General features: G+C 36.7%; 2 protein-coding genes and 1 long non-coding RNA gene across 6 annotated transcripts; 1 reads left to right on the top strand and 2 right to left on the bottom strand.

The window, feature by feature from the left end:
- Positions 1 to 4437: 4437 nt before the first annotated feature.
- On the bottom strand, positions 4438 to 10299 carry LOC106410933 (lysine-specific demethylase JMJ18). Of its 4 annotated transcripts, XM_013851567.3 has the most exons (13): positions 8662 to 8880; positions 8528 to 8566; positions 8347 to 8448; positions 7859 to 7945; positions 7672 to 7749; positions 7070 to 7594; positions 6771 to 6983; positions 6530 to 6691; positions 6066 to 6440; positions 5390 to 5969; positions 5196 to 5299; positions 4924 to 5103; positions 4438 to 4841 (listed from the first exon to the last, which is right to left on the bottom strand). In XM_013851567.3, the coding sequence occupies exons 3-13, from the start codon at positions 8389 to 8391 to the stop codon at positions 4692 to 4694; spliced, it is 2499 nt and encodes an 832-aa protein (XP_013707021.1). In that variant the 5' UTR covers positions 8392 to 8448; positions 8528 to 8566; positions 8662 to 8880; the 3' UTR covers positions 4438 to 4691. The 4 variants fall into 4 exon arrangements, with proteins under 4 accessions (XP_013707021.1, XP_022559014.1, XP_013707022.1 ...); XM_022703293.2 differs by lacking the exons at positions 8528 to 8566; positions 8662 to 8880 and adding an exon at positions 8953 to 10299; XM_013851568.3 differs by lacking the exon at positions 8528 to 8566 and having other exon boundaries at positions 8662 to 8912.
- LOC125587000 lies at positions 10210 to 11242 on the top strand. The gene is made up of 2 exons (XR_007323558.1): positions 10210 to 10418; positions 10569 to 11242. It is a non-coding gene; the product is annotated as an uncharacterized LOC125587000 (long non-coding RNA).
- Positions 10478 to 10980, bottom strand: LOC106350866 (protein LOL3). Its single transcript, XM_048757063.1, has 2 exons — positions 10872 to 10980; positions 10478 to 10764 (listed from the first exon to the last, which is right to left on the bottom strand). The coding sequence occupies exons 1-2, from the start codon at positions 10978 to 10980 to the stop codon at positions 10478 to 10480; spliced, it is 396 nt and encodes a 131-aa protein (XP_048613020.1).
- Positions 11243 to 14727: the final 3485 nt, after the last annotated feature.

Raw genomic sequence — 14727 nt, forward strand, 5'->3', positions numbered from 1 at the left:
GTATGGAGAAACCAGCTTGCTACACCAACACGCCAGCATCTTCTCTCTTTACCTTTAATAGATTTGATACCCTAGATGCTGAGGTATGCTAACGTGAACATTAGGTTAAAGATGTCTCCTTATGTCTTCTTGTATATAAGGCGAGTGGCCTCTGTAAGCAGTTCTCAAGTTGAATGAAATACAGAGTATATTTTCATGTTCAGTAAATCTTGTATGTTTCACGCGTACAAGAGTGATAAGGAAGATTAATTAGTGTTTTATTATTCTCCTTCTTCCTCAATGAATTTCAACTATTATTGTTTAATCACCAAAAACTTGTTTGACAAATCATGCTCCGCACAACAAAACGTATAGCGTAGGTGCCGTTTCGCTCATCAAAGCTAAAATTACGTGTTTTTAGTAATAAAACCATTACATTTTGAATTGTTTTATAAATATGTTTAGCAAATAACTAGTCAACTTAAATCTTTATTAATGACAATTTTCAAGTAGAGTCATCAAATGTGGATGTAAATAATAAAAACATTGCCTTTATATAAGATAAAAGTTATATGCTTTTATAACTTCAACAAATCCAAATCGACAAATCTAGAAATCTCCTAATCAAAATCAGGGTTCTTCTTTCGTTGATAAAGCCAGTCAAACTTAGATAAGTCAAATCTAGAATGGAATATGGTAAACTGAAATATTTGTGACTGACATAATACCAATATTTTGTATATCTATTTGTGCAAAATTGATTTTAATTTTTCAGTGTGAAGAGCTTTATCCATTGCATAAGTCTGTGCGTTCGACAGATCGCCATAATTAATCTTTGTGACCATCTACCCATGTACTGCACAAGGTGTTAACATTTGGAGGATGTCAAGGCTGGAGAGACATTAAAGGCACCATGGGACAATATAGACCCATATCAGTGGGAGTATGCATCAACGGTTTTATCTACTATGGTGCTTATAATTCAACTGATGTTATGAATCCAGTTATTGTGTACATATTTTGATGTTAGATCTTAAAAAATAAGATTTATTTAAGCACATGGGCATGTTGAGTGAAGATTGCTGGGATATATAGACATTTATACTATCAACGATTCATGGGGAGATTAAGGTTTGTGCTAGCGACGCACGCCTTTTGTGGAGATTATATGGGTAAAGAGACGTTTCTACTAGCGAGGCTTTAGATATTGTGGAGGTACAGAGACGTTTGTACTAACTGGCGATGCCTTAGAAATTGCATGAATGTAGAGATGGACTATTGTACTAATGACAGTATCTGTTTATACACAAATATCCATATGGGGATGGATTGAATATAATGGGAAGCTAGCTTCTATCGTGAGGGAACCTTATGATTCCAAAGTTTCGATTTATGGATGTGTGTTCCCTCCTCTGCGTGATATTCTGTTTAGAGCAACAAAATACCCAGGCACCAACAAGGCTGGTGAGATCATTATGGTCCCACACACGTGTTGTCATACGAGGTCCAACCATTCTACATTTTCTACTACAATGTCAGAACAAACAACGTCCGGAAAGGTGTGCTCTTAGGAATTGGAGACAAGACGATGAAGACTTTGGAAGCGTATATGTTATATCCGTATCGCACATCAACATGTTGAGAGTATTGCTTTTCTTAATATATAACCTAACTTGAAAGCCAAATGTATGAATAATGCAAGAGATCGAGCATGGTAAACTCTGTTTTTCTATTTACTTATCTTTTCAACATTTCCAAGTCTTAGGTTTTCAACAGAAAAGGCTTATTTGTCATTTTTATAACCTGTCAAACAAATTGAGAAAGATCATTTCCAATCTACAACGCGTCAACACCATGTATGAATTGCTTGAGAGTTGTCAAATACACAACTAAACATGATTGTGGATGCAGGCCAGATTTAATGCACAGGAAAATATATTTACTATTAGAGTCAAATATTTTCCAACTATATAATTTGTAACTGGTTTTATTACTTCCTTGAATCATACATAAGTTTCCAAATTAATAGCTGATACAAAAACTTTGAAATTAACCTCAAGTAATATGTGAGAAGCTAGGCCTCAATGAGTGTCATCATGTATTTATGGAAACCCTTGAGGGATACTTGGGACAGAAGGCAACCAATTATCGGATTCATCAAATCTTGGACCAAATGGTTCGGAAGGAGGGGGCTGATCTAAGAACGGTAAGGGCGGAAAATCAGGGAGAGAGTGCCAAACCGGTACAGGAAACCTACCCTTTTCAAGATCGGGAAATGTTGGCGGCCGCGGAAGGAGTGGCAAATCAGGCTGAGGCGTCACTATTGGTTCCTGGAAAGACGGAAAGTCAGGGAACCCAAGGTCGTGTACCGGTGAATTACGACCGGAAGATGGATAATCATCAGCGCTAATCTGAGCTACATTAGCCTTGGATGATCTCACTAGTCGTGATGAAAATATTTCTTTGGAGTCGAGGATTAAGAAAAAAGTTAACACGATGATGTATCTAAGCACAAGTGACAGTGAAGCCATTTTTGTATTAGTGTGGATTAAAATGATGTTTAGTCCTTTGTGCGATCATAGGGTTCATGAAGTTTCAAATTTATAGGTTTGAATTTAAGTTGTTGACGATTGTAAAATCTTCGTTATATATTTTGCATTGTGTTCCTACTTTCCACCAAAGCATATGCTAACATCAAAAGTCAAACGTCATGTCAACTACGAGTGTTTTGACCAGGATCAACCCGAGATAATTCCAACTGTGTATCCCACTCCCACCCAATTGGGTCAACGGGCACACACTATATGGTCTTATTTTTTTACAACCAAACCCATATCGAACAGAAAAGAAAAAAAAAACATGATTAGATTTCAATTTTTCTAGATTCATAAATAAAATTGAAAATTTTCCAAAGAGCCAACACCAAACTTAACCTCGTAAAACATGGGGTGATCACCATCCCTCCTGGATGTCTTGGCGGACTCTCCGGCTAAACTCTGGTGGACAGTCATTGGCGCTAGTCGAATCCTCTCGAGGCTCTGGATACCAGGGTCATCGAAAAGAAAAACACTTGTCAAACAACATTTTATTTTCATAACGATTCAGAAAACTGAAACTGAAGCGATCTCTTTCTTTCTTTAAGAGCAACATTAACCGCTACTACTTGTGAGGTTTCTAAAAAAAATATATTAATATTTAACTATTTTAGTTTTCTTGAAACACGTTGAAACATTGCTCAAAGGACAACTGTCTTTTTAAGTACCAAACGGGTTATAAAAGATTACTAATTAAGAAATTTTGTGTTGTTTATCTTTCCTAAATTATTATTCTTCATTTATTTTTATTTTTAAGAACTCCTTTTCATCCCACCTTGGAAGTGCTCTAAAGTTTTCTATAGATTATAACTGTGAAAACTCTATGTACCATAAACAATTTGTTAGCACTGTTCTCTCTTTGTCAACAACAAATGTTTTATTATTATTATTACATATAGTATTAGTTTTAATATGTTTATAGGCTCTTTGATGCGGTCACATACATGCAAGTTGAAATTTAAATGGTGCGTAGTTGCGTACTAAGTTGTTTAATTGGTTCTCATTCCTTCATAAGTCATTATCTTAGACTATCAATTTAATTTGATGACATACTTTTCTATTGACGTGCAACCCAAGCCAAATTTTGTTAGAACAATTTAGAGTACAGTAAAGCCAAAAACTGGCTAAAGAATCAGCACCATATATTAAATAGGTCGATTCCATTTATGTCTCAAGGAACCAAAACAACAATCTGTGGGTGACTTATCAAAGAGTTTTCTTCCCAAGCATCGTTTGTTCATCTTCTTGTCTACACACGTGGTAGAGGAATCTTCTTCTTTGGTAACCAATCTGGACATGACAATACGTTCCGTGACCTTGAATTTATACCTCAAAGTGTGCTCATATCTAAAAAGAGTTTATTGCTCAATATCTTTAGTTTGTATATATGTTGCTCAAAATCTAAAAATAATTTTTTTTTCTTTTTTCTCCAAATCCAAAGTAAAGGAATAACGTACCATACCTGTTATAGAATCAGTACTTCAAGTGCCAGTGGCTTTTCATTGATAATCAGGGGTCATGTGAAGCTCAACAGCACCAGTAAGGTTCCAGGGTTAACACTTACAAAGCTCCAGCAACTGCGTTGAAAGTAGCATAGACCACCCTTCTCCCCTCTGGACAAAGGAAGTCACTACAGATTAAACTTAATGTCCTTAGCTATTGATCAATCACAAAAACAAAGAAAACAATTATGGTGTGCCAACTAATCGGACATGAGCATAGCGAGATGAAACATTAGCCTATCACGCCCAAAATATTAGTGGTTAATATGTATGTATTATTTGGCCCTAAATGATTAAGAGAGGAAAATATTTGTCTGGTAGTACAGTTAAATTCTACAGTTTCCACATTGAGCAATACGAAGAATTGAAGAATTTTGTATTATTGGCATTAGCGAAAGAATCGAACATTTTTTACCTAGTTTTACACTTCTAACGCTAAGGTTAGGTTATTTGTTTACTGAAAGTTTGCTGAGGGAAAACGAACAAAAGATTCTGAATAAAATGCTCCCAAGAAAAGAAAAGAATCAGAAAGAAACTTCTTCTATCTATCCAGAAGGTAAGTCACTATTGGTTGCTCAGAGTTTGGTAAAAGTCCTTGTTGCTGTTTGAGCTTCTTTTACATCAAATCCACTCCGAAAAGTTTTCCTTTGGTAAGACTCACGGAGCAGTTTGATGATATGAAGTGATCTTTTGATTCAGATTGAGTTTGGTTCTTGTGGTTCCAGTACTCGATGAGTCTATGGTTTGGGTCAAGAGCTTCAATGGCCTGAAGAGAAAGATCAAGTTGTGTAACACAGTAAAAGATCATGGATACGTTTTGAGTGAAAGGGTTGGACTTAATGTTTTACCTGAACTGTAGACTGCGAGAGGAGACCAAACATTTGAAGCCCGTTAATACTTTCAAGCCGCGGTAAAGTAGTAAGACCAAGATTTGTGGATGTGTGTTTAACTCGCTGCAACACCATCTCCCAGCATTGTTGGGCCGAGACATTGAAGAAGCTCTCGTCTGGAGATTCTTCCAGAGTAACCTGAACAACAACAGAGGAAAGAATAGTCAGGTGTTGTTGTTGCTTTTGAAGTATCCAATAGAATGTTATTTAGGGGGAAAAAAGCTTTATACCCTGAACAATGGGCCCATGAGTCCTGCATCCAAAACCTCAGAGATGTAATAGCTCATTCTTGTTGGATCAAGCACGTTGTAGAACTTGACACGACTTGTGAATCCTGTAAATGTTGTAAAAAGACCGAAAACATCAACAACCTTTTGAGCAGATTTCTGATTTATGTCACTAAAGGGTTATTCGAAGTTTGTACCTTTTGGGAAAATAGCATGCTTATTGCACCAAAGCTTTCCAAAAATCAAGAAACCGAGGTTTATAGGCTCCACCGATGCACTAAAGTTCTCTGAAGTGTTTATCTCGCCACTGGTGCTGACTTCTTCTTCTTTAGGGTTTTCCAGACAATCCAACTCCAAGTCGATGTTCAGATCAAACGAACCTTCCTTTAGCTTCTTGTCCTCCTCCTCCTTGATAACTGAAATTGTCTTATTTTGATATTCATCACTGTGTTGAACACCTAACACCTTGGAAGCCCATATCTTTAAATCATCTGATTCCCCTTCCAATGCTCTCACCAACGAGCTTAACTCATCCATGGTGTAACGGAGGAGGACAAATCTATCCTTCTCTTCACATGAACACAGATCGTCCGAGTGTTTAAGACACGCGTATTCATCAGGCGAGCACTTGCAGCCAGAAGCAGAGAGATGCAAATCATAAAAGCATGAGAAGCATTCCCTTTCACAGTTTGAATCAAAGTCCTTCTCCATCTTCACCAAGCTCGAAGATTCCCTATCAATATCTGCAAGTCTTTCCTCTTCCATACGTAACCGAGCCTATAAACATTTTTAGGACAAAACAAAAAGCACTTTAGAAAGTAGAAACCATACTTTAAGTAACATAACTCAAGTAGCCACCGTTGTTTCTATTACCTGGACCGCGTTGGTAAGTGTTCCGTTCTTCCCACAGAAACTCTTCCATCTCAAGTTTGTCGTGCTTTCATTTCCAACAGAAGAAGCTGAGAGTTCCCAAAGAGCCTTTACAGCTTCATAAGCTGCTCCGAGGAGAAGTTTGTCATGAGAGAGAGAGGTCTTCCTCGTCTCTTTACTGTATAGCTCCACAGCGTTCTGTCCATGAGCCAACCAATCAACCGGAGCAACATTAACCGCTTCTGCACAGTTGAAACCGCAGTTGAATCCAGCATGATACGCCCTCGGGAATGTAAGTACATACTCCCCTGCATTCTGAACCACACGATAAACCTGGACTCCCTCATCTTTTAGAATTGAAGGTGAAAATTGAGTAACCTATATAACCAATAGAATAGTTAGTCTCTAAACATCAAAAAAAAAAAAAAAAAAAACAAATCTAATCTAATAGATGTTTTCGTCCTAACCAGGCCATGAAGTAGATCAGGCTGTTCTTCAAACAGATCAGGTAGATATTTTCTCATCGCCTTCTCGAGTGCGGTTGCATTGCTTCCTGGAACACCATACCATACTTTTGGCTCCCCAAAGTGATGATAATTTAGTGAATACAGATGATGGTCCTCCACATGCTGTTAAACCCAATAAAAAAAAAAATTAATTAACCATCCCACATCACTACTGGGGTTGAAAGTGTGAAAGTGTACTCACCCAACAAAATGAAGAAAAACACATTCCTACATAGAGCCATGGGACTAGAACACCAGAGATATCGCAATCCTCAAAAGAGAGAACAGAGCCAGGGAGACGCGGTAAGTTATTCAAGTTCCAGCCAGAGACTACGTACTGATCCATATCTCTATCCCCTTTCTTGTAAAACCCGCTTCCAAGTACCACGTTCTCCAAGTCAGCTCCATAATATACCTGAAACAATTTAAAAAAATGGCCTTAGATTAGTGATAAAATGTATGTGGTTAAGTGGTGTAAAAAAATGGTCTGTATCTATGTACCTCAACTTCATCTGTTGGTTGTTCAACTATCCGCCAGTACTCGCCTTCGATATCCTCCACAGACGGTGTCCATTTTGTTTCACCAACAGAGTCTTTCTTCTCAAAGTAAGCCTCTCTAAAATGCTGAGCGTATTTCTCAAACTCTTCCAGAGTAAAGTCTGAACCCGAGTTAAAGCCGAACTTCTCCTCGGCCTCAGGAGAGGAAGCAGGTTCAGAGGGAGAAGAACCAGAACCAGAGCCAGAAGCAGAAGCAGAAGCAGAAGCAGATCGTCTCCTAGAGGAACCCATCCTAGAGTTTCTTCTCCGTTTACGTTTCCTGCTCTTTGGTTTCTTCTTCATGGGTTCCCGGTTCTGAAGCAGGTCCACGTTCTGGATCCGAGTGGGAAACTTGGTATGCTCCCATATAGTCTTCTCCTTAAGCCGGCAAGGAGGCGTCCATGTGGGTGGTGGGATGATTCGACAGATACCATATGGCTCCGCTAGTGGACGTATCTTTTCTATATATGCAAGTGTATCTTCAAACTCCTAATGACCCCAAGAGGACGAAGTCAAAACATGAACAAGAAGAAAACGAAAACGAAAAAACAAGAAGCAATGAGTACCTCTAATGATGGAGAGAAAACAGGAGCTTCATCAACGATTGGTCTCTGCGCTTCATCTGGTAACCATCTAGCAAGAACCTTTGACATTATACAAAAAAGCATCATGTAAGATCAACGTTGTTTTAAAGATTTTAATCTTTTAAGAACTGCATCATATTATTATATATAATAACAATACTACTCTTACCTTTCGATGACGTGGACTAGTAGGTTGTTCCATGCTAGTGTCTTTGTCCGTATCCTTGTCTGGTGGATGATTCTTCAGAGACATATCCTGTAACATATACAGATTTATGTTTTAATTACGCCCAACAAAGAACTAATATTAAGAGTTAGACACTGTGTTCACCAGATCAAACAAACACCAAAAAAGAATGATGAACAGAGAACAAAACCAATCTAGATTTCAACATGAACGAATCAAATAAACATAAAAGAGATCTATGATTATGTATTAACGAGATCCGAAAAATAATTGTATTCTGTGACTGTTACGAATCTACCATGAACAAAACCAAAAGTATATAAACAGGTAATCTACAATCTAAATACTGTGGTTTGATTCAAGCAGATGAAGACAACGTTATATGGTTTTGAGCGATTAACAATAATAAACGGAGATTAATTGATTCAATTATCCATATATCAGATAAGTAATCAACAATGAAAGCTAACCTCGTTGATCTCAGATTGTGATTGAGCAACACTGAGATGTTCCATAAGGATTCAAATCACTCCACAGAGAAGCTAAGTTTCTTCGATTGAGAGCCAACGAAACTGAGAAAAAAAAAAGATAAGACAACGATGTTATAGAAAACATATATATCCAGACGTTAGACAAGTTAAAAGGCCTAACCCTAATTGAATTCAGTGGATCAACAACACCAACACCAAACTGAACAAACCAAAAAAAAAATTAATTCACAGGAAGACGAGTTTGAGAATTTCACAAGAAATAAAATTATTATTATTTTTGCAGATTTTGTTTACCTAATATTGCAAACGAGAGCGCTTCAAAGTTTGCCTAATTAATGCTTAGCAATTGAATTCGCAGTTAAAAACAGAAATACCCAAATCTGGGAAAATTAATGAGAGGGAATTAATTGACCTAGCCAGTAACCGAATCACAAGGAACACATATACAGATATATACAAAAACTCAACCGAACTTAACCAGCAAAAGGACTCATAAATTTCGATTAAATTAAAATATTAATTAATTAATTAAAGGTTTAAGAAAAAAAAAAAAAGGAAAGGTCGAAAAGAGATGGAGTTTACCACCTCAAATGAACGGCTGAGATTTTTGTGATTTCACGAGTTTTTTTACTTATGGAATATAAAAAAAAGTCGAAATATCGGAACTTGTAAATTGTACGATTGGATAAGAAAAAGGAAAAAATGAAATAAAAATGATTAGAGATGAGAGACAGAGAAAGACAAGAAAATGATTCGAAGATTAGTTTTCCCTGGGGGACAACGATGAAACCGGAGAACACCCGCACGCACGCACACAGTTTTTAACGGATCAGCGCTAGATCACTAAGCTGACGACACGGTCCACACAACTTACGGTACGATCCTTCTCTACATGTATTTTCACCATATTACCCTCAAGTTTTCTCTCTATTTGCGGTTGCATGCCATTATTCCTTTCTTCCGTCATCGTTGTCCTCGTCTTCGTCTTCAGGGTTTTTGTTTCTCTCCGCGTCGGGAAAAAAAAGAAGTAGTGTTACTTTGACCGTTTCTTTTTTTTTTTCATTTGAAACTAAATCTTTGACCGTTTCTTCTTTCTTACGAAAACGCGAATATAATTGAAATTTCATTTTTACCCCGTCATTTACTATTTCTTCTTTTTATAAACTGTTACTACTTTTGGAATAGATCATAAAAGGTACAAACAGTTAAAAATGGTAGATTGAATAAATTTAGATAAAATCAAGTTTGACTGCAAAAATCACTAAAATGCATAATGAAACAATGAGGAAAGCTAAAAGAAACAAAAAGTGCAAAACTAAGAAGATCAACTGTGAAGTACAACAGAGTACTTTTTAAATCGATCAGAGACGAGTCTTCTTATTTTTCTGGTTCTGTCTTGTCTTCTTCTACTTTTCTCTTGTTTGCGCTCATTCCAGGAGGACAATCCCTCACCTGACCAATAAAACACCAATAAGCACAATGCGTTAGAAATGGAGAATCTTTTACCGTAACAGATTGAAATTAGAGTAAAATAATTCTATACGTATCGAATTTCCACAAAAATAAAAATAAAGTAAAGGTGGGTGATTACAAGTCGAGCAACATAATCAGCTACGAAGGCGCTTGTGCTCTCACTCTCAGGGTTTGGCTGCAAAAAGCGTTATTATTATTTATAAAAGCAAGATCCTAGCTAGTACTTATCAAAAAAAAAGAAAGATCCTAGCTAGTACATTGCAAGGGAAACAAAAGATAACTCACGGTAAAAGGAGAAGTTGCAGTTGATTCAGTTTCTGCATTAGCTTTACGGTTCCTCCGGTTAACCCGGTTAGTTTGAGGATGAAAAACGCGGTTAACTTGATGGGGAATAAGGGGGTTAGTTTGAGGAACAACCCGGTTAACTATAAAAGGATTAACCAGGTTGACATGAGGAGGATTAACCAGGTTGACACGAGGAGGAATAACCGGGTTAGTTTGAAGAGGAGAGCTTCTTGATATTTAACCCAGTTACCTTCAAAAGGACCAACCCCGTTAACCTGAAGAGGAACAAACTGGTAAAATGAACTATCCCCATCATTTGTTTCCTAAACAAAAAAAAAAGTAACATTAGGCATCATGAAGATATTGCAGACAACTCATTCAACTTACAAATGATAATATAAAAAGGGAGAGACTTTACCTGTGGATGTGTGATGTGTTTGCAGGGATAACATTTAACAGATCGATCATCCTTTTGATATATGATTGTTGCATTACATCCACCACAGACCAGAGATTTAAGACTAGGCATAGGACGCCAGGAACTACAACAAGGACATTTCACTGTTCCTCCTGTGCTGCTTCTATAAGATAAATTAGCCTTACAGTTTTTACATGGAAGCCTAGCTGCAATCAGATGCCCTGTAATAACAAATCAAGATCTTAATTAACGATTCGATTGAGAAAAAAAGACCATTGCTATAACTTACAACGAATGAATAGAAACAGTTTGGTTTATAGATATATACCGAGATGAGGTGTGAATGGAACGTGACATTGTGGACAGATGACTCTTAGTCCTCCTGTTCCAAGCTCAGCAAAATGATATCTTCCTCGTCTGTTTGCTTGGTTCTGCATAGCTCTGAGAACACACAAACCAAAGAAGATTTAACAATCTAGAATTTCGAAACATCAAAGGGAAGAGCAAAAGATTTTGTTTACCTTGAAGATGATAAAAGAGTGTTTTTGATCATATGAAAAGAGATTATGAGTTAAAGCAAAAGGGTCTTTGTTGGTCCTTTTATTAACCATGAACAGTCATAAACGTACGTTAAGCAACTCTTCATGTATAGAACTTTAATGTAATTTTATTAACTTGGAGAAATTCTTATCTATTTTAGCTTAACTTTTCCCATATATAAAAATTCGTAAAAGAATGAACATGAAAATTCGTCTCCATTTCTCCATTGTACGTAGAAAAAAATAGAATAAGATCTTTTATTTTAAACACATCCACCCGCGCCTTATACAAATACATCATTTCTTAAAAAATGTTTAAGACGCGGCTGGATGTGTTTCAAATAAAGTATATATGTATGTGTAGTCAAATGTATCTTATTCTTTTCAAAAATTTGTTTTATGCCAAATGCACATCATTGTTTAAGACATTAGTGTTTAAGACGCAGTTGGATGTGTTTCAAATAAAATAGATGTACAAGAGATTTGTTTAATTAGGAGTTTAAGATGATTTGTTTTAAAATGACAAATTTATTGTTATACAAGCACAATTTTTTTTAAAGTCAGTGTTATAGAATTACTATTTGATAAATTGCGTTTGAAATCCAATGTCATTAAATATTTTAAATTATAATTTTCAGAAGTCTTCTTATTATTTTAGAGTGTTTAGCTAGAGTTTCTTAGTTTAAAATTTAAAAATACTATTTGATAAAATGTTTTGAAATCTAATGTTATTGAAAATAGTTTAATTTATAATTTTCAGGTGTTTTCTAATCATTTTAGAATGTTTAGGTAAAGTTTCTTTTTAAAAAAAAAATCAAATCTCATAATTTTATATGTGATTTTAGAATGGTCTAACGAAAATCATGTTAAAACTCAATTGATCTAAAATCATTAAATTTACTAAAAATCGATTCATTTCAAACTCTAGACTTAATACACTCCATGTAATAATATTTGTTATTAATATGTGTTTCTTATTCAAACTAAACTTTGGGGTAGTAATAAGGGTGATTTTTTGAAATGTACATAGTAGAAGAAAAATTATGCATTGGTATGTGTGTCAATTTGGTATGATATTGGATGAGTTTCTCCTTCTCCGTGCGTGATCATTCGTCAAGGCAATGTTGTATATAACACTATAATATAATTGTTAAATATATAATACAGAACAATCATTTAACAACAACTAACACTATGTGGAGAGAGGGAGAGATTCTAAAGCTGCATTTCTATTATATGTTTCTCAGATAGAATAGCACACAACAAACTACTACATTTCATTTTGAACTGTTCATGTTCTCCAGAGTTGGTGGATAACAATCATAAAGTGTTTTGATAAAAAAACAATCATAAAGTGTAGGAAAACATACGATTTGCGGAGTAGTCAGTGGCACTGTCGCCGGAGTTTTCCATCTTTTTCAATTATGAAACTTAATATCATATCCTATACTATACCATATTGTATTTCTACATGGTATAATCTTTGTTTTACCGATTGAAAGTGTTTAACACCTTTTTGGCCATTATCGATTTTCAATAATATAGTATTGTATGTTGTTGCTTGTATTTCCTAGTCTTAATCAATAAATATAAACTATTTGATTCATAAAAATGATACAACAACAAAATATAACATATGTCTTTTACTGTAAAACTATATTTCTATTTTATGTTCAATAAATAAAATAGAACTAAACAAATTTTACATTTTAGACAAATAAGAATCGCGAGGCAGAAGAGAAATATGATTAGCAGAGTGTTGGTTGAGTTGCCAAAGTTGATGAGAAAAAATAAACCACCGCATAAGATGAAAGAGAAAAATAAACGTTGAGAAAAGGTAAAGAGAATACGAGTGGTGATGGTGGTCAGAGGAAACAGTGGAGACAATGCCGACAATGGTGGAAGCAATGATGGTTGTAAAAAATAAAATAATTGGCATATGTGATGGTAGTGTTACAAATAGAAATGACTGAGGCGGAAAAAAATGAAATGGTCGGAGATGGAAGAAGATAAAATTATTAACGTAGAAGAAAAGAAAATATCTGGTGTGTGTAATACCAAAAAGTAAAAAATCAATTAATACATGATCTATACTATATTAAAAGGGTTATATGAACATCAGAGAGTGTGTCCACGTAGGCTTAAAAAATCAACCAATGAAAAACTTGATTTTTGCCACGTCACGTCAGCTTATTAGAAAATGAAAAAAAATTGGGTTCTTTGTGTCGACTCATCCTATTTCGTTTTGGCCCAAATCGACCCACTTCCAAACCCTAATATCGTATGGAAGTGTCTATCAGTTCTGACTCACACCCTTCGTCTTCTCCTTTTCATGTTCATTATCTCTGTTACTGCGATCCATATCCTATCAATCAATATGTTCTTCACTCCCATCTTTATGGATTCTTTTCAACTCCCTTTTTATTTCTTTTTTTCCCCATTAATTTCAACCCTAAAACAGGGATCTGAAACAGTACAATCGTCCAATGTACCAGAGAAACGTCGGCTCTAGGTTACAAGGCTTCAACCTCAGTCACAAACAAACAATCTAATAGCAGAGAGGAGAATGGTATGAGCAAAAGAAGGCTCGAGAAACTGAGTCCCGACCCCGAATTGAACACCAGCAGTCGGCATTCCGGTGGGCCGCGACTTCACGATGGGGCGTCCACAATCAGCGCAAGATCCGTCGACAGTTCACCATCATGCTTGATCACCTTCAGAGGAGCCCCGCGGCCGCAAAATGCCGGGATCTGAAGACCCGACTCCAAACCCTAACCGCTTCCAGATCATCCGTAGCGCCGTCGTCACACAGGTCCGAGAAATCCGCGCACTCCGCCTTCGTCGTTCCGTTGGAGAGAACAGACCACACCTGAAAGGAGAGCAACCAGAAGAACCGCCATCCCCTTCGATGGTCCCATCGTCGGCAGTCTCTCTTCACCAGATCCGACACAATAGCTCTAGATCCCGATGATCAACTTGTGGTACCGGCTTCTACTCCGTCGTCCTCAAAACAGAGCGTGTCAGCCAGAAGATCCGACAAACCACCAGGACCGTTGAGCTAACGTTGAGGCCCGCCGCTACAGAGACCTACCCGTATCTCGGAAAAGAAGGAGGAGTGCCTCCAAATAACGCCAAAACGAAACTGTTCCGACAACGTAGAACGAGATCCGAAAGAGAAAAGGGGTGGGAGACCGCCGACGAACCGACAAAGTCGCCGGAAAGCTGAAACTATGACAATGAGATCCACCGGAAAGTCTCCAGTCGTCCTGTATTTTAAAGCCATCTCAGCCGAATCAGAACTACTGCCTTCCAGTTCGTCCTGTGACCTATGTTGTTCTCCCATACCAAAAGATCATCATCCACCAGCGTATTGCCTTCCGGTTCGTACTAGGTTCTTAAGTGATTTTTTTTTGTCTTCTTTTTTCCACACGTTTGAAACGCTCCCATCATACAACACATGAATAACAACCACTTCTTATGCAGCTCTGTCACTGTCTATTTAACTCTGTAGGATGATGCCGGGCAACATTCAGTTGATTTTTTAAAGAGAATTTATGTTCTTTGACACATGCTCATGTTGAGTTTAATGAGTTTGGTGGAAGCTCAATGTTAGCAAAGATGATTTCTACTTGACACCAGCAAATT

Source organism: Brassica napus, chromosome C5 (genome assembly GCF_020379485.1).
Source record: "Brassica napus cultivar Da-Ae chromosome C5, Da-Ae, whole genome shotgun sequence".
Taxonomy (NCBI): domain Eukaryota; kingdom Viridiplantae; phylum Streptophyta; class Magnoliopsida; order Brassicales; family Brassicaceae; genus Brassica; species Brassica napus.

Bases quoted from the DNA above. Each gene is read 5' to 3' on its own strand.
- LOC106410933 (XM_022703293.2), bottom strand. From the start codon at position 8,391: ATGGAACATCTCAGTGTTGCTCAATCACAATCTGAGATCAACGAG. The intron at 7,946-8,346 runs GTTAGCTTTCAT...TATATGTTACAG, and splicing joins CACAATCTGAGATCAACGAG to GATATGTCTCTGAAGAATCA. The intron at 4,842-4,923 runs GTAAAACATTAA...CTTTCTCTTCAG, and splicing joins TCTCGCAGTCTACAGTTCAG to GCCATTGAAGCTCTTGACCC.
- LOC106350866 (XM_048757063.1), bottom strand. From the start codon at position 10,980: ATGCAGAACCAAGCAAACAGACGAGGAAGATATCATTTTGCTGAGCTT. The intron at 10,765-10,871 runs GTATATATCTAT...TTGTTATTACAG, and splicing joins TCCATTCACACCTCATCTCG to GGCATCTGATTGCAGCTAGG.